Source organism: Phoca vitulina, unplaced genomic scaffold (genome assembly GCF_004348235.1).
Source record: "Phoca vitulina isolate PV1807 unplaced genomic scaffold, GSC_HSeal_1.0 scaffold22, whole genome shotgun sequence".
Lineage (NCBI taxonomy): Eukaryota > Metazoa > Chordata > Mammalia > Carnivora > Phocidae > Phoca > Phoca vitulina.
Genome location: NW_022589725.1, coordinates 14,672,597 through 14,691,828, shown reverse-complemented (window position 1 = coordinate 14,691,828; position 19,232 = coordinate 14,672,597). Strand labels below are relative to the sequence as shown.

Genomic DNA, 19,232 nt, shown 5'->3' with positions numbered 1-19,232 from the left:
AAAAATCAAGGTTAAAAAGAGGTAAGAACAGTGAATGAAATGGACATGTTCATTTGATTGGTCAACTTGGCGACACGGTGAGAGATTAGAGGGACTCAAGTGCCAGCCTGAGGGCTTCTGTTATTCACACAACAAATATTTACCAAGGGTCTGCTTTACATCAGGCATGGGGACACCATGGTGAGCAAAACCAACCTCCAGGCTTACTCTACTTGTGGAAACAAACAGTAGATAGGTAAAGAAGTACATAATCGTAAAATGGGTTAGGAACTATTTTCATTCGAGGATAGGGAATAATGTGTGTGTTGGGGGGGGGCTTCTTATGGTGGTCAGGGAAGGTCTCTTTGAGGAGGTGACAAGGGATCTAGTCCTGGAGGATGTTAGGAAGCCTGGCAAGTAACCTATGGTAGACAGAAGGGTGGTCTATGCAAAGGCCCTGGCATGGTTGATGTGTTTGAGAAATGAGGAGGCCAGGGTGGCTGGAGAAGGAGAGCAAGAGGGAGTGTAATGAGGGCAGAGGTTAGCAGGGCCCAGGCACACAGGGCTGTGATAAGGAATTCAATTCTTCAGGAGAGCAACCTGCGTTTTATGTCCCAGGTAAGAGTACATCAGGGTTTGAGTGATGGGAAGAAAGAAGAACAACATGGAATATCATCTCCTTTTGAGGGACATGGGCCTAACGTCTGAGCGCACGTGTGACCTGGAGCAAGTCCCCACTGTGGACCTGTTTTCCCTTGTGGGAGGATTGGCTCACTGGGAGCCTCTAGCTATCCATACATAAACTGAAGATAAAGAAGTGTCCACCACTGGCATGGCCGTGACCGTGAAAATCTTTTGGAAGCCATGGCGCTGACGTTTGTTCATAATTGAGTGAAGTTGTTGCTGTTCTTGACTCCGCTGTTGTCCCCAGGGCAAGCGACCAGTAAATACTGATTTACCAAGGCTGAGCTGGCCTTATTTCATGTTGGTCTCATTCGTCTTTATCCCAGGAGGGAAGTGTAAAGTGGGTGGGAGAGAGGCAGGAGGGAGGAGGCTGGAGGCAATGTCGTTGTGCTGTGTAGCTGGCTCGGGGACAGTGGTTGGGGTGAGGCCAGGAGCTGGGCGCTGGGAAGGTGTCATTTTTTATGAATGATTTCCTGACAGGTAGAGAGGCTGACTCAGCTGGCAGCCTCCCGCAGGCTGGTGTGTGGGGCCTGCTTTTCCGGAGCCCAGTACTAATCTGCTTGGGCAGCTGGCTCCAGGGAAGGAAGGGCCCTCCCGCTCGGTGGGGAGGGCAACTGTGCATCTTTGGCGGTTTTCTACCCCGGAGCTTTTCTTAGCTTGTCCACTGCAGGCCCTGGGGGAAGCAGCGGGACCCACCAGGCCCCTCTCCTCCTCCTCCTCCTTTCTTTTCCTTCCCCCGCTCCTCCCCATCGTGCTCCTCCTCAGAGGCCTGCTATCAGCAGCTTTCAGCAGCTTTCAGCTCCAGTGCCCGCCTCACTCCCTTGCAGCTCTCAGCAGCCTTGTGTCCGCAGGCGGTGGGGCTTGGGGGGGGGGGCGTTGAGGGGGGGGGACGGGGAGAGGACGGCTGCTCCCTAAGAGCCCCTCTGCCCAGCAGGCCTCTACAGCCAGGAGGTTCTTGGGGGGAAAGGAGAGGGGGCTGAGCTCTCAGGAAGCCAGGGAGACAGAGTGAGGAGGGATTCTGCCTTCACCATCCATGCTCTGGCCCTTGGGAGCTTTCTCCCCAGAGAATTCTCAGACAGGCTCTGTCATCTCCCCGAGGTCAGAGAAACCATTCCAGAGAGAAGCCCTGTGCTTGTGGCCAGCATGGGAGGATTTCCAAGCCTGCCTCAGAGCCTGGGCAGTTGTGTGTCTCTGAGCTTGGGAAAGTGAGGGAGATAGGGAAGGGAATCTGTGGAATGTCTGACCACCTACTAGGTACCAGGAAGGACTGCCAGGGGCCCAGGTGGAACATTCCATCCTGTGGACACCTTATTTCATCAACTTCCTACTACAACATTAAGAAGCAGTTACTACTTTCCCCATTTTACAGATGAGGAAACAGGCTCAGAGAGGGGAATTCATTTGCCCAAAGACACACAGTAATTGAGTAGGGGAGTGAGGCTTCAAACCCGTCTGCCTAGCCCTAAAGCCATTCCTTACACTTCACTCCCTCTGGGAGGGAAAGCCTGTGAAGAGGGTGAATTTGGAGGAAGAGCCCCTCTTACTGGGTGCCACAGAGGATGGAATGGGGGAGTCTGGGGTTTGTATCTAACTTGCTGTGTGAACTTGGGCAAACTATGCCCTTCTTCTGCGCCTCCGTTACCCCATCTCTACCAGAAAGGGTTTAAACTAGGTGCTGTTGAGATCCCTGCTAGTGCCAATGTTTTCCTTTTGAAATCACCCTGTCAAGGCCCAGAGCTTTGCAGAGGGCTGGACACTAGCTACCAGAGTCCCTTTCTGTGGGTCTTCCGCTCTTCCTCCAAGGCTTGTTCAGCTCAGGAAAGGAAAGGCACTGCTTAGGTACGTGGAAGCTGAGCTCTAACCACCTCCTTTGCCTGAAAGGTCTGCATGACCTTGGGCAAGTCACTGAGCTCAGGCCTCAGAGAACGGGGTCCATGACCCAAATCTGGCCTCCGTCCTAAAGGCTCAGGGGAGCTAAGGATGCCAAATGCTCTGGGACACTGGAAGGAGGAGCCCCCGGTTCCTCCCTCTCAGGTGTTGATTAGATTGGGCCTGCTGTAATTATCAACATTTGGAAGCAATTTGCAGCCGGCTGCAGGCAATGGAGGTGGAGGGGAGGGGGCAGCCTCTGGAGGGCTTAGAAAATCTAGTTGCTGAGGAGCATCTGGGTCAAGGTCTTCTCCTCCCAGGCGTGTCTGCAGGCTGAGTCAGGCCTGCCCCCTCCTCCTGGTCTTGGTGGCACACCCCTGTAAAGAGGCTCCGCCTTGCTAGCTGAGAGGGGCCGGAAGTAGCAAGGGTGGCTAATGATGCAAACAAAATGGAACAAGCTGGCAAGTTTAAACATGTGCGGCTCCTGGAAGCCCCTGTCAGTGGGGCTGTACTTCGGGGGAACATCTCTGGAACCAGCGTGCCAGCTTCCTCCTTCCAGACCTGCCCTTGCTGCCTGGGCCCCCATGGGCAAGTTGCTCCCTTCTGCGTGCCTCAATTTCCCCATCTCTAAAATGGAAGCTATTCCAGGGCGCCTGGCTGGCTCAGTCAGTGGAGCATGTGACTCTTGATCTCAGGGTCATGAGTTCAAGCCCCACCTTGGGCATAGAGCTTACTTTAAAAAATAATAATAATAAGATGGGAGGAATCCCTACTCTGGGGCTGTTGGAGGCGTATGCGAAGCCAGGTGTGCGTGCTTGGCACCCACAGTGAGCCAGTCCGCGACAGCCATCACTGCTGAAGGTGGCTGTGCTTGTGGGTGTAACACCCCTCGCATTACACTGGACACTGTCCCTGGATGGAGGCGACCCCCCAGCACCTTGATGGGACCTCCATCTGAGCAGCTGCACTGTACTTGCTTTATATATGTGTCTGCCAACTAGACCGTGAGCTCCTGTAATCCTAGCGCCTGGTACCCCACAGCCGACACCCATTATTGTTGGATGGAAGTCTCTGCAGGGGGAGGAGGGAGGCAGGGCTCTTCCCCCCCCACCCCCCCCCACCCCCCGCTTCTGAGCCTCAGAGTACGACTCTCTGCTTCCCCTCACTTCCCTGAGTTCCTCTTGGGAGTGTGGGCCTGATGTGCGCTCATTTCAGAAACCCCTGGCACCAGGAGAAGCAGAGTGCCGCCCAGACTGCTTTGGGAAGGAGCCCGGCAGCAGATCATGCACTTCCTCTTCCATTCGCACCTGCCACATCCTGAGCTGGTGGTTTCTGTCCCTCTGTGGGAGCTGATAAACGGGCCTGCGGGGGTGCCCGGAGCTGCTCCGCCCCACCACCCAGCGTCCTAGAAGGCCCCAGACCTAGGAGGTGCTTGGTATGTGGTTGCTGGATCCATGTTCCTGGGTGGGGTTTTCTTCCTCAGGCACCAACTGATACGGTAGATAGAGCATATAAGTAATATCCTTGAAATTGGAAACCCCGGGTGGACACATGACCCACATCAGGTGATTCAGAACTGTTTGAACAAAGGGTTGGGTGGGTTGCGCATCTAAATAGCTTCAGGTCCATGTGCAACTCACCTGGCTCTGTGCCTTGGTTTCCCTCTCCGTCAGGCTGTCTGTCCCGCATGATCCAGCCCCTGCTTCTCCTCTTGCTTCCGGTCCTGCGGGCCTCTCCACCACTCCCTCTGGGGCTCTTCTGTCCAGTGGCCTCCTCCTCATTAGGCAGCCCTCAGCTCAAGTGTCCTCTCCCCCAGGAGGCCTCCGCATCTTCTCATTCCCCATGGCTCTTTGTGCCACTTGACATCAGGTGCAACAATGCGTTTATGTGTTGCACCTTTCACTGTCTCTCTCTCCCCTGCCCAGGATTAGGTGCTGGATACATATTTGATGAATGAATGAATGAATGAGCAGGTGTGCTGGATCCCATGGGGCCTTGTTCAGTACACCAAATACTGCTCCTGGAGGGTGGAAAGTCTGGAAGGATTTTTTTTGTCAAAAGGCCTTCCCGTCACGCCTCTGTGAGGGGTGAGGAGAGAGGGAGGCAGGAGACCAGAATAGAGGCTGTCACCACCTCTTTCCTCTCTGCCTCCCTCCCCTCCAGGTCTCACCCCTCCAAAATGGAGTGTTTTCAGCTCTGAGCCCAGTTCCTCATGAACTGTCATTATAAACAGCCTAGAGGCCAGGAACAAGTAAGATTCTTTATTATTCCTTTTTCCTCCTTAGAAGTCTAGCATAGTGAAACACTGCTGAATGGGGGGAGGGAAGAACACGGCATGCAGACTTGGGGTCCTCAAGACTGCGGGCCAGGGCCCAGAGGGGGGCGCCGCCAGAGCCCAAGAATCTTGATGCCCAATGCAGCCGAAAAAGCGAATATAGCGAATGTCCTCCTGTGGGAGCAGTCTGGCCCAAACTGGAGGGGAAGGTCCTGCAGGAAGCACACGGAGCCTTCGCAGTGGGGGAGAGGGAGGGGTGGGAGGAAAACCCAGGGGGTCCCTAGAAACTCAGAAGGAGTATCTTGTGGGAGATTGGGTCCTGTGAGGAGGCATCCCTACTCCTGTCACTGGTGGGGATGGGACTGATTCCCAGCGCAAATAGCAGGCCCCACTGTCAGCTAGCTCATCTCTGATCCCGGGCACCGGGGCTCTGCAGGGGGCCGGGTCTGCAGCAGAGGGTGCAGGGGTGGGAAGGAAACTGTTGGCTGGTGATTTTATCCCGGTGCTTCTGAGGGAGGCGAGGAATCCTTGCCTGGACTCCTTGGGGTAGAGACACAGTGATGTGTGCAGTTAGGGGTGGCGTGATGGGAACTGTGGCCCACCGGGAGGGCCCCCCACCCGAGGCAGGCAGAAAATGCACAGACACTCTCCCCATCAGGGAGAAGGATAGAAGACAAGTTCACACAGGACTGGAAGGAAAGACTGCATTTACAGACATGGAAACAGGCGAAAATGCAGGGAGCAGGGGAGGCAGTAGGAGAGGTTTGAGGGTTGAGGATGCACCTGGAGTCTGAGGTCAAGGCTTTATTTAGGCAACAATGGGCCCCCAGGTTCTCTCCTCTCGGCCATTGTGCAGGGCCCCGGTTTCCCCACCTGTCCCTAGAAATCAGATGTATAGCATCCGTTTGTCACGAAATCCATGAAAGACCTCGTGCAAGTCAAGTTCCAAATTCTTATGAAGTGAATTCTAACCGAGGAGTTTTTGGTTTTGTTTTGTTTTTAAGTAAGCTCTATGCCCAACATGGGGCTTGAACTCACAACCCTGAGATCAAGAGTCACGTGCTCTACAAACTGAGCCAGCCAGGCGTCCCCTAACCGAGGAGTTTTGAGAGACTGAGACCTGGACAGAAATCATCCCAGCAGAACAATATAAGGATAGAAGAGAGAATTGCTTTCTCTTTGTTTGTTTGTTTGTTTGTTTGTGGTAAGGGGCATTGTGAGGAAGGACAAAGAGGATGCCAAACATGTAGATAATGTCAGTAACAAAAGCTTCGAGGCTAAGATGAAGCGAGGCTGGCCTGACTTTTGAGAAGGTCTGGGTGTTATCATGTGTGTTTGTCACTGAAGTCCCGGCGCTGTGGGCTAATCTGACGGAGCCCCTGACCCAGAGGTGCCTCCTGGTGGTTGGTTCTAAAAATACTCCGTGTTTTCTGGCTTGCTCTTTCTCCCTTATTATAACAACATACTGTACTTTTTTCCTGAGTATCAAATAAATAAACCCACATACATTTTTTCTGTAGGATAAATTCCTAGAAGCACAAGGGCAGGATTGGTGGACATGGGCATTTTAGATGTAGGCAAGTTACATCTAAGCCTTTTTCCAAAAAAAGTTGGCACTGCACCAGTTTGCACTCCCTTTTTGGTTTATTTAAACATAAATGAGACTGGGTAGATCACTGCCCCGAAGTGTCCTGTCCATAAAATGAAAAGGCTGGATTTTTTTTTTTTAAGATTTTATTTATTTATTTGACAGAGAGACACAGCGAGAGAGGGAACACAAGCAGGGGGAGTGGGAGAGGGAGAAGCAGGCTTCCCACCGAGCAGGGAGCCCGATGTGGGGCTCGATCCCAGGACCCCGGGATCACGACCCAAGCCGAAGGCAGACGCCCAATGACTGAACCACCCAGCCGCCCCTGAAAAGGCTGGATTTAAAAAAAAAGTGTAAAGGAACCAGTCTTCTTTGGGCAGCATGGCTCCTGCTCGACACTCAAGAGGTGGGCGTGTTAGACCCATCTACAGCTGAGCAGGCAAGGGCTGGCCAGGCAGTGACCTGCCCAAGGTCACACAGCTAGTGGGTCTCAGCTGCCTTTGCTTCCCAAACCTGTCTGATCTGCAAACCCTTTGCCCCCCCATGCCCTCCCTCCCCAGATGATTCATTCATTCCACCAACAAACAGCCCTAGTGACTAAGGTGACCAGGCTCTTTGCTTCCTGTTGGAGGTGCCACAGTGAGCAAAATCAGATGCATCCCTGCAAATTTGAAAAATCTCACAAAGAAATGTATAATTGTAAATGGAGCCAAATGGCTAGGGCAAGAGGCATAGATGTGCGCAGGGTGAGGAGGGGAGCCTGCAGTTGGCCCAGCACATCCTCTGTCTTTATCTTAAGAGCACAAGGTGACCCTGAGGGGGTTTTAAGCTGGGGTGGGTGACTGAGGGAAAGAGTGAGCAGAAAGATCAGTGTGTTTTTGAAGTGGCTGTCTGAGTCTCCCTGGCCCTCCCATGTCGCCTGGAGCCCCACCTGGGCCTCTGGGACCTCTTGTGGCCAGGGCGCCCCCAGTGTGGGGGCACATGGCCGTTGAGCCCATCTCCGGCAGCTAGGTCTGAAGGCCCGGCCACTTCCGCCCTTTGCTCTCCCTGTGGTTGGCTGGTGGGGCTGAGGCATCTCGGGCCGGTGTGGAGGGGAGCAGGAGGGGCAGACGGACTGTCCCAGGAGGGGCTGGCAGGCCTCCCACCTCCTACTTCACACTCTTCCTGCCCTTTGTCCTAGCTGTGGGTCCAGTCAGGAGGGCCTCTTTCCAGGGCTTCTTCCCACCCCTCCCCACTTCCCTTACCCACTTCCCTCCCCACCTTCCTCCCAGGCTGTGAGGTGGGACCCCTCACTACAGAGGGGTGTTGGGGCAGCCGACTTCTTTTATGGACACTCCCTTTCCGCTCCCTTGTCCTTGCTGCCTTCCACTCTTCCCCTCCTCAGGTCCTCTCGTGGTCTCCCAGGCCTGACGCCTTTTCACCTCCCAATGTCAGTCAGAATCCATTTCCCACCAGCAGTATTTACAGGCTCCTCCCCGGTGCCGGTTCTGGGTAGATGAGGGGTACAGAGAATGGGACGCGCCCTCCCCTCTGGAGCTTACAGCCCAGTGAGCAGACAGCAGAGCCAGGCCTGCGTGAACAAAAGAAGCAGCTTTCTGCAACTGTGTGTGCAGAGTGCTGTGGGCTTGGGAGAAAACAGGGAGGGAGGGGTAGTGGTCAGACTCCCTGGCTTCCTCCCCCGGATTTCCAAATAGAAGGCCTCGTGTGATGAGAAATTGTTGATGGGGCGGTATGAGGAGAAAGAGAGCAAGAGATCAAGACACACACACACACACACACACACACACACACACACACACATTATGGTTATTTAAAAGCTATTTAATTTGAAGGACTATTCTTTATTCTGAGATGATGACCTTCCTATTCTTTTGTGTTTTAATGTCCTTTCCAGGAGGTACTTTGTTGTTTACTTGTTTTTTTTTATTGTGGTAAAAAGCATATAGCATGAGCTCTGCCCTCTTGGCACATTTTTAATTCTGTGGTACAGAATTGCTAACTAAATGCACGATGTTGTACAGCAGATCCCTAATACTCATCTCATGTGACTGAAACTCTGTACCCACTGACCTGCAGCTCCCATCCCTCTTGCCCTCAGTCCCTGAGAACCACCACTCTACTTTCTGTTTCTGTGAGTTTGAGTTTGACCACTTTATTCTTTTTTTTTTTTTTAAGATTTTACTTGTTTGTGAGAGAGAGAACACAAGCAGGGGGAGTGGCAGGCAGAGGGAGAAGGAGAAGCAGGCTCCCCACTGAGCAAGGAGCCCGATGTGGGGCTCCATCCCAGGACCCTGGTATCATGACCTGAGCAGAAGGCAGACGCTCAACCAACTGAACCACCTAGGTGTCCCTGAGTTTGACCACTTTAGATACCTCCTATAAGTGGGATGGTGCAGTATGTGTCCTTCTGTGACTGGCTTATTTCACTTAGCATAATGTCCTCAAGATTCATCCACTTTGTAGCATGTGATAGGATTTCCTTCTTTTTTATGGCCGAATTATATTCCACTGTATGGATAGACCACATTTTCATTATCCATTCATGCATCAGTGGACATGTAGGTTGTTTCCATCTCTTCGCTGTTGTGAATAATGCTGCAATGAACACGGGAGGGAAGATACCTCTTTGAGATACTGATTACAGTTCTTTTGAATAAATACCAAAAATGGGATTGCTGGATCATATGCTAGTTCTAGTTTTAATTTTTTTTTTTTTTTTAAATAGAGGGAGATTGGGGGAAAGGGGCAGAGGGAGAGAGAGAGAGAATCAGCTTGGAGCCTGACATGGGGCTCAATCTCACAACCCTGAGATCATGACCTGAGCTGAAATCAAGAGTCAGACGTTTACGCGCACTGAGACACCCAGGCACCCCTATTTTTAATTTTTTTGAAGAACGCCCAAACTGTTTTTGCTAGCAGCTGCACCATTTTACATTCCCACCAACAGTGCACAAGGCTCCTTTTTTCTCCATGTCCTCCAATGCTTGTCTCTTGTCTTTTTGATAAATAGCCATCTAACACGTGTGAGGTGATATCTCATGTGGTTTGATATCCATTTTCCTGATGATTAGAGATGTTGAATCTTTTCATGTGCCATTTGTATGCCTTCTTTGGAGAAATATCTATTCAGGTCCTTTGCCCATTTTTAAAAAAGATTTTATTTATTTATTTGAGAGAGAGAGCGCAAGTAGGGGGAGGAGCAGAGGGAGGGACAAACAGACTCTGTGCCGAGCCTAGAGCCTGACGTGGGGATTTATCTCATGACCCTAAGTTTGTGACCTGAGCCAAAATCAAGAGTCCGAAGCTTAACTGACTGAGTCACTCAGGCACCCCTTTGCCCATTTTTTTTTTTTTTTAGATTTTATTTATTTATTTGAGAGAGAGCAAGAGAGCACAAGCAGGGGAAGTGGCAGAGGGAGAGAGAGAGAGAAGCAGGCTCTCCACTGAGCAGGGAGCCTGAACTGGGGCTCGATCCCAGGACACTGGGATCATGACCTGAGCCGAAGGCAGATGCTTAACCAACTGAGGCACCCAGGAGCCCCTCCCTTTGCCCATTTTTTAATCAGGTTTTTTGTTTGTTTGTTTTGCCATTGAGTATGGTTTCCAAATATTTTCTCTCATTCTGTAGGTCGTCTTTTTATTTTGTTGATTGTTTCTTTCTTTTTAAAAAAATTTTTTTAAAGTAAGCTTTATACCCAACATGGGGTTTGAACTTATGACCCTGAGATCAAGAGTCGCATGCTCTACCCACTGAACCAGTCAGGTGCCCTCCCCCAGTTGATTGTTTCTTTTGTCTGACAGAAACTTTTTAGTTTGATTTAGTCCCACTTGTCTATTTTTGCTTTTGTTGTCTGTACTTTTGGTGTCATATCCAGGAAATCATTGCCAACACCAGTGTTACGAAGCTTTTCTCTTACGTGTTCTTCTAGGAGTTTATAGTTTCAGGTGCTACATTTAAGTCTTCAATCCATGTTGAGTTGATTTTTTTAATTTTTATTTTAGAGAGAGAGCAGGCAGAGGGAGGGGCAGAGGGAGAGGGGGAGAGAATCTTAAACAGGCTCCATGCTCAGTGCGGAGCCTGATGCAAGGCTCGATCTCACGACCCTGAGATCATGACCTGAGCCAAAATCAAGAGTCTGACACTCAGCCGACTGAACCACTCAGGTGCCCCATGTTGAGTTGATTTTTGTGTGTGGTAACATAAGGGCCCAGTTTCATTCTTTTGCATGTGGATATCTGGTTTTCCCAGCGCCATTTCTTATTGGTTTTAAGGGCCTTCCTTGGCAGAATAACAAATGTTCAGTCCTTTGCAGGTTCCCCAGTGTTTCTTTAGAAATGTTATTGGTCTGTGAAATCTTGTAAACCAGACTCTCATTAACTTTGTTATAATGTCCAATTATAGTTTAAAAGCTAGGATGTAGGATCCCGTATGCATATAGCTCTTATGAGATGAATGGGTCAGTCAAGAAAGTTCCAGAAAATCTGGGCTGTAGGGCCCATGTCCTTGGAGGCCACATCCCAGTCTGACTGGCAGTTGGTTCCTTTTCCCCACCTTGAAGTTGGGACTTCACAGAGTAGGTGCTCAGCTAACATTTGTTCACTTCTGTGCACAGCCAGGGGTGCTGAGATCAGAGAGATGAAGCCCTTTGCCCACATCACAGAGCAAGGCAGGCAGGGGTGGGCTCGGCCCAGGCTCCCCCAGTTCTCAGGCCAGCACTGTTTTGACTAAGCTGTAATCGGCGTGTGGCTCTGCCCGTGTTTGGGCAGAGTGGTTGAGAGAGAGCTTCTTCCTTCCTGGGAAAGGCTCAATTTTGTAGAGATGAGGCTGTACCATCTCAGTGCCCCCAGCTGCCAGCATGGCTGGCATCTGCCACGTGAAGAGAACATGGTAAATGTCTGAAGGAAGGGATCACCGGCGATTTCAACTGTGGAGCAGCCTGAAGAGCCAGAGATTAGAAAACTTAGCTTCTGCTTCCTGCTCTGCCTTAGGTTGGCTGTGTGACACTGAGCAGGTCCGTTCCTGTCCCTGTGCCCTAGCTGTCTTGTCTGTTAACAATGGTAACAACAAGAACAATAACAGGATAACATGTGATGAGCGCCTCCTATGTGTCGGGCACTGCTCGAAGCACTTTTTTAGGGTTTAGACCCATTACCTCCTTCCGGTCACCCCCAGAGATAGAGATTATTCACACAGCCAGTGAATGATGAGGAAACAGAAGCCCAGAGGGGTCAAGTATCTAAACCAAGGTCACACAGCTAATTAGAGGGCAGCAGGGTTTCGAACCCAAGCCGGTCAGCCCCAGAGACCACCTAATTACTATATGATACTGAGCCTCTAGAAGGTTTATCTTTTCCTTGAGTGATTCTATGAGATACAGAAAGTGGCAGCCGTTTCAATTCTGGGCCCTGGGCACAATGTTTCTGGTTGAGTTTCTTTAGGCTTTGTTAAGAAGCAACCATGCATATCTCTTCCTGGAAGGGAGGCAACTGCTGAGACAGGGTTACTCGGGAAGAATTTTGGCAGAGAGGGAGAAAAAAAGGCAGATGGCAAGGCCTGTCTCCCTGTCTCGAGCCTCTCCGTGGCCTCTTCTGTGCTCCCTGAAGCTCCCTGTGGCTGCCCTCACCAAGGCACAGGCCACCTTTGGCCCTGACCTTGCGCATCTTTCTGGGCAGCCAATCTCATCCGCTCTGAAGCATTCCACGTGGCCAGATCAGGCTCTAAAGACAACAATGGATCACATCGCACCCCTGCTTCACGCCCTCCCGTGGCTTCTCAGACCTCTCAGAATAAAACCCAACGTGACCCCTGCCCACCTCTCTGACTTCATCTCACACTTCCCCTCCACTCAACACCCTGTAGCCCAGCTGTGCTGTCCCCACCAGTGGCCCTGGCCATATGGGGCTGCTGAGCACTTGAAATGTGGCCGGTCCAAATTGAGATGTTGCTTGTCCATATAAAATACACACTGGCAAGGGCGCCTGGGTGGCTCAGTCAGTTAAGCGCCCTCCTTCAGCTCACGTCATGATCTCAGGGTCCTGGGATCGAGCCCCACATCAAGCCTCGTGTTGCATCCGGCTCTGCGCTCAGGGGGAGCCTGCTTCTCCCTCGCCCTCTGCCCCTCCTCCTGCTTGTGCTCTCTCTCTGTCTCTCTAATAATAAATAAATAAAATCTTTAAAAAAATAAAATAAGGGGCGCCTGGGTGGCTCCGTCATTAAGCATCTGCCTTCGGCTCAGGTCATGATCCCAGGGTCCTGGGATCGAGCCCCGCATCAGGCTCCCTGATAGGCGGGAAGCCCACTTCTCCCTCTCCCACTCCCCCTGCTTGTGTTCCCTCTCTCGCTGTGTCTCTCTCTGTCAAATAAATAAATAAAATCTTTTTAAAAAAATATAAATAAATTTAAAAAATAAAATACACATTGGCTCTCGAAGCTATAGTCCAAAAGAGGGTGTAAAATACCTCATTAATAATTTTATATTGATTATATGTTGAAATGATAATTTTTTTATATATTGGGTTAAATAAAATACATTATTAAAATTAATCTCACTTCTTTTTACTTTTTTACTGTGACTACTCGAAAATTGCCAGTTCCCTGCGTGGCTTGTGTTTTATTCCTGCTGCTTGTGCTGCCGCAGCCCCACTCCGGCCTCTGTCTGTTCCTGGACCGCACCAGGCTCTTCCCAGCCTCAGGCAGGCAGGGCCTGTGACTCCCCGCTGCTCTCAATGCCCCCCATAGCTGCAATCTTTCTCATGTTTGCTGTCTTTCTTCCCCGGGTCCCCCAGGGTTCTTGGTCCAGCACCTGACGCGCGGGCTGGCCAGGAAGAGCCTGCGGTCAGTCAGATGCCTTGGGGAGGGAAGGATGGGAACAGGCCCACGTTCCTCAGCCTGGAGCTGTGGGAGGGGTCTTCAGCCAGAGGCCTCCACACGCTGCGAGCCAGGGTTTAGCTGGAGCAGGTGATCAGCGTCCTCAGCGGCTCTGAGCAGAACACACATGGGCTATAAGAGAGGGGCTTTGGGCTTTGGGTTTTTCGTGGGGTTTTGGGAACCTGCTGTGTCAGTAGGACCAGGGGTGTGAAGCCTCCCCAGGCTTCATCACAAGAACTCATTTGGCATGGAGCCTGGGTGGCTCAGATGGTGGAGTGTCTGCCTTCGGCTCAGGTCATGATCTCTGGGTTCTGGGATCGAGCCCCACGTCAGGCTCCTGGCTCAGCCGTGGGTGGGGGGGAGTCTGCTTCTCCCTCTCCCTCTGCCTCTCCTCCTGCTCATGCTCTCTCTCTCTGTATCTCTCTGTCTCAAATGAATAAATAAAAAAAAAATCTTAAAAAAAAAACAAACCTCATTTGGCACCTGGGTCAGTGGCCATGTGTGCCAGGCCCTTGGGAAGTGTCAGTGTAGCCGAGGTGGGTTTGGGCTTTGCTGGGGCACCCCAGGGTCCCTTGCATCCTGGCTGCTTACCACACGATGACCTTCGGAGGTCACTCAATTCCCCGCTAAGTGGGGATTGGCTCCCTGCCTAGAGCCTGTGAGGACCAGAGGGCGGGCTCTGTGTCCAGCGCCAGTGAGGTACAGCATGGGGCCACATGGGTATTCAGCCACCTGAACATCCTTGTGACCAGCTCCCTCTTCATGCCAGACACTGGCCGCAGTGGGAATGGAAATAACTCATGGCCTCAGCTCCTGAGCAGGGCCCCCTGCTGCAGGAGGACCACCAGGCCATCACCTCATGCTGTTTTCCCCCTGAGGATCCTGACTCTGGCAGCATCTGGAAGAGGAAGAGATAGCACCATTTCTGTGAAAAGGGCCTGTGGGTTTTAAGTGACCGAAAGCTCAGAGTGAGCCAACGGGTGACCTGATTGCTAAAATAGCCCAGGAGGAGGGCGGAAGCTTCCAGGGCAGGGAGGGGGCGGCTAGGATCTCAGCTGGAAGGAAGTGAGGGCACCATTCTTGGAACCTGCCCAAATCCACAGCTCCAGAGAGCAGGGAGGCCCTTCTCTGGAAACTCTGCCTCAGTCCAGCCCCTGTGGGTGAGAATGGGGTGGTGCAGGAGGAGACAGGGCAGAAGGCGGAGCTGAGTGGTTCCCGGAGCACAGTAACCCAGGAGGGTGAATGAACGCAGGCCAGCACCCCTGGGTTTCACCCCTCAGGTTAGAAGAAACCCCGAGCCTGGAGGTCAGAAGGGCCAGGCGCTCCAGTCCCATGCGGGGAAGCCGAGAGCCTGCCTGAGCCCATGGTGGGAGGATGACAAAGGTCAGCTCTCCTCCAGCCTTCCTGCTGCACTCAGCAGCTCTGCAAGAAATGCAAGGAACAAAGAAGATGACTTCCCTCATACAGCAGATAATGAATGTTTTGATTCTCAGCCCCGGAGAGCACCAAATCCCAGTGTCCCTGGCCAGGAAATTTACAGCTTGCCATTGACCCTTCTGAAGGGCCCAGGCAGGGCAGTGTCCCTTTGCTGGTTCCTCCACAGGCAGAGATGGCCGGTGAATCCCACGACCTCTGTGCTGGCTGTCCTCAGCGCCAGTGGCCTGGCCAGGGTCCCTCAGCTGTGGCCGGTGCTGGACTGGTCAGTGAGGACAGAGCCCAGAGGCCACCCAGCTCTGTGTGGAGGGTGGGTGGAGGTAGAGGGGATGAGCCTGGACAAGGGCAACCCGTCCTCTGCCTTTCTGTTTTATGTCTAATTAGAAAAGCGATTCATACTCATTGTAAAATTTGGAAACTACAAAAAGGTGCAAAGGAGAAAATGAAAGTCATCTGTCATCTCACTGCCCAGAGATTACTGTCATTGCTATTTTGTCGTATTTCTCTCCAGTCCTGTTCTTCTGTATGGATCATACATATGCATATAAGTATATATTTTAATTGTCATAATACTCTAGAGCTGGCTTCCCCTCCCCCCACCTTACATTATATGGTGACTATTTTCTCACCATGTTAAAATTTTCTTTAAAGTTATTTAATGGCTTTATAATATTGTCTTAATAATTTATTTAGCCATTCTCCTATTTTTTTTTTTCATTCTCCTAGTTTGACTCTCTTTTTTTACCAAGGGGATTTGGCAGTTTTTAAAATTGCACTTAGCGGCGCCTGGGTGGCACAGTTGGTTGAGTGTCCGACTCTTGGTTTCTGCTCAGGTCATGATCTCAGGGTCGTGAGATCAAGCCCTGCATCGGGCTCCACGCTGGGCGTGGAACCTGCTTAAGATTCTCTCTCTCCTTCTGCCCCTCCCTGCCTGCGCTTGCACGCTCTCTCAGCTCTCTCGTGCTTTCTCTCTCTCTCTCTCAGAAAAACCCCCGAATATTTAAAATTCCACTTAAAAATATAAATCCAGGTTTTTGGCTGCTGAGATGGAGCAGTTCTGGGGGATCCTCTCTGTCATTCACACTGTGAGGGGCCCCTCATTTGAACAGCTCAGGTGACAGCAAAAGTCTGGCATTTGGAAACACAAAAACAAAAACCAAGCAGGGGGCTTAGGAAAGGAGCTTCCCTCTGTGCCCGCAGCTCATGCAGTGCCCCCATTGGAGAGCCATCCAGCATTACCAGCATGGCTGTAAATGTGCCCATTCTTGTGGGTGGCAGCCTGGCGTGTGAGCTGGTGAAGAAGACTGACAGTCCCTGGTTCACATTTTGCCTGTGCCATGAGCTGGTGTGATCTTGGGTGATCCTTCCACTGCCCCGTTTCTCCCCTTTCCTAGGCTATGAAATGGACCTGATGCTGGAGCTGCTGGGACCGAATGCCATAACGCTGCCTCTGAGCCAGGATTGCTGTCAGGGGGAGCAGAGGAACAAAGGTGTGGTAGGCCTGGGTGGCCTTGGCCAAGTGGCCTCCACTCGGTGAGAGTCATTGTGTCCCCAGCCCCGGGAGTTTGTGGCTACACCCTGAATGGGTGACCCTTGTTGGCCTTCCAGTTGTCCAGAGTGGATGACTGCAGACCCCTCTGAACAGCTCTGGCCTGCCCAGGGCTTTGATTTTGTTCCTAGGGAAGGCACTAGTTGCGTTTCCCTGCCCTTTCTGGATCCCTGCTCAGCAGCCCAGAACCAGGCCCAAGGAGGACTCTGGAGAACCCCTAGAGAAATTTCCCGTTGTGTTCAGGGCTCAAGGATCATGCAGGCAGGGTTTCTGGAGGTTTGGGGCTGGATACGACCAGAATTTATGCTTCAGGAGGGGAGGAGCCTTGTGCTTCTCATTTATGTGCTGCCCTCAGTTCCCAGCACTGGGCGTGGCCCACAGTAGGCCCTCAGTAAATATTAGTACACCCAGGCAAGTGGTGGCCTCTTCTTGCCTCAGTTTCCCTTTCTGTTCTGCTAGGCCATGAGCTCTGTGAGAGCACAGATGGGCCTGGTTTACCTGAGTCCTCAGTGCCCAGCAAAGACACTGGCATGTGGAGAGGGTCCATGAATGCATAAGCAGAGAACAAGTGGATTGATGAATAAGTTATGTCCAGAGAGTCAGGGCTCAGGAGGTGGGCCCTCCCTTCTGCCCACCTCCCCTCCATAGTGGGTCCTTTCCCTCCCTCTGAAGGGTACTGGATGATCCCTTCCTCTGTCCTTCCTTGGTTGAATTTGGCCACCAGGAACCTCTGAGACATCCTGGCTGTGTGACTTTGGACAAGTCACTCTACCTCTCTGAACCCCATTGCCTCTTCTGTAAAGTGAGGCAGATATGATGTATTGAAAGGGCTTTGTGAGGCTTGGTGCCAGATTGCATAGCCTAGCTGGTGCCTGGCAGGTGGTGGGGACCCGAAGAAGCAGCCACTCACATTGCCAGTGGCCCGGCCCTCTGTCCATGATGAACTTTCTGCCATGAGCTGGCTGACTACCTGACTATTGGAGGGGCCTGGGATAATCTTGGGCTGGGGCTACCTGAGGAGGCCACGGAAGGTTACAGATCCCCTGAGGCCCCGGCAGTTGTCCCTGGCATTTTGCCCTTGGCTCTGTCACTCAGGGTCCTTTTCCCTGCCGGGAAGGCACACGCTCTAGCTGGGGGGGCTCTGCTGGGAGGCAGGCCCGCTGCTCTGGAGAGCTGCTCTCTGGAGAGCTGCACACTCCCAAGGTTGTAGTGCAGTAACTAGTAACTTTACCAGGAGCCAGTCCACGGAGGGGGGAACATGCCCATGGCCTCTCGCAGCTGGGAGGGGCCACCTGGTGGAACTGCTGAGTGTCTCTGGCTCCACTCCTGTCCCTGCCACATAGTCGCTGTGGGACATGGACAGGTGACTTCCCTGTCTCAGCCTCAGCGTCCTTATCCGCAAAATGAGGGCAGCCACCCTCCTGGATTCCTGGGAGAAGCCCCTGAGGCGGTGCATGCGAAGTCCAGCTTCAGCTGCTGTGCGTGCCCCAGGCACCTGGGCTTCCCAGCACCCGGACGCAGTCACCTAGGCTCCCTGGACCTCAGTGTGCCCATCTGTACTCTGAAGATGATCACACCCATGGCTTCAGGTCATCGGGATGGTTCCATAAACCAACCACGTAACCCACCTAGCAAGTGGGGCTCATTAGCTCATTATCATGGGGTTTTGTGCTGCTAGTAGCAAAACCAGCCAGGGTGAGACCCTGCCCCTTGCCCAGGGCTTCTCCCTCTGGCCTGCCCTGGGAGGCTTGTGTGGATGGGAGCACAGTGACCTGCATCAGGTTTGCCAGGCCAGAACCACATTCCCAGTGTCTGGAGCACGGGGTGCAACCGCTGAGTCTCGGAAGCTGCCGTGGAGGCTGGGCCTTGGAGATTTGGCTAAAGCCTGGGGGGCTGAGCAGACGATGAATCTTGGACTTGTCCTGAACGTGGCCCTGTGCCATCTCCCCGTGCCTCAGGGTCCACCATCCTGCCCAAACAATGTCAGAGCTCCAAGGGGATGCCCCAAAACAGACACATAGCTTGTTTTTTTCTGGCTGTAAAAGCATTTCTTGTTCACTGCAGAAAAAAAAGCAAAAATTCATAAATATATAAATTAAGAACACCCCAAATCCCAAACTTCCAGGGGTTTTTGTGCATATACACATATAGAGATCAATTGTTTTCACAAGAATGGAATCTTATGATACTTGCTTTAAAAATTGAAATGAGTAAACTTGATTTTTAACTTTTTTGTTAACAAAATATGACACAGAAAGACCATATAAAATAATTGTTCATTTGGATCCACTGCCCAGTGAAGAACTCTGCCAGCCACCCTAGGCTGCGGTGTGCCCCCTCCCCTAGACTCCCCACAAAAAGTTACCGTGTTCCTGACTTTTTTGTTTTTAAAATAATCTCTACTCCCAACATGGGGCTTGAGCTCATGACCCTGAGATCAAGAGTCACATGCTCTACTGACTGAGCCAGCCAGGTGCCCCCCCTTTTTTTCTTTTTTTAAAGTAAGCTCTATGCCCAACATGGGGCTTGAACTCAGGACCCAGAGATCAAGAATCATAGTCCACCAACTGAGCCAGCCAGGCGCCCCACTGTTGCGGTGACTTTTAAGGTCTTCATTTTCTTGCTAGTTATCACCCAGTGTGAATCCCTAGATACTATAATTTTGTCTAAAAAAATATGTCTTTTAAGTCCCTTTTAATTTATAGATTTATTTTTTTAACTTTTTTTTTTTAACTTGGCAGTGTATCATAGGCCTTGTCCATGTTAGTAAATGTGACTCTCATTTTTAATCTTTTTTTAATGATTCCGTGGTTCCATCCCAGGGTTGAACATAACTGACTGGTTCCCCTACTAATGGGCACTTAGGTTATTCTCACACTTTTGCTATTATAAGCAATACTGTGATGGAAATCTTTATACATATGTTTTTATGCACTTGAGTAATTCCTAGAAGAAATTTCTAGAAGTAGAGTCATGGATCCAAAGA

At 51.5% G+C, this 19,232-nt stretch overlaps 1 protein-coding gene across 3 annotated transcripts in view; it reads left to right on the top strand.

The window, feature by feature from the left end:
* The window catches only part of COMMD7 (COMM domain containing 7), a 49,895-nt gene extending 31,640 nt beyond the window's left edge, over positions 1 to 18,255 (top strand). The window contains exon 8 of one of the 3 annotated variants that reach the window (XM_032419328.1): positions 16,092 to 18,255. In XM_032419328.1, the coding sequence (XP_032275219.1) occupies positions 16,092 to 16,109 (18 nt within the window). In that variant the 3' untranslated portion in view covers positions 16,110 to 18,255. Of the gene's footprint in view, positions 1 to 597; positions 1,496 to 4,695; positions 6,568 to 16,091 lie in introns of those variants that run through there. The other 2 variants (XM_032419327.1, XM_032419326.1) reach the window with 2 other exon arrangements.
* The last annotated feature ends 977 nt before the right edge of the window (positions 18,256 to 19,232 follow it).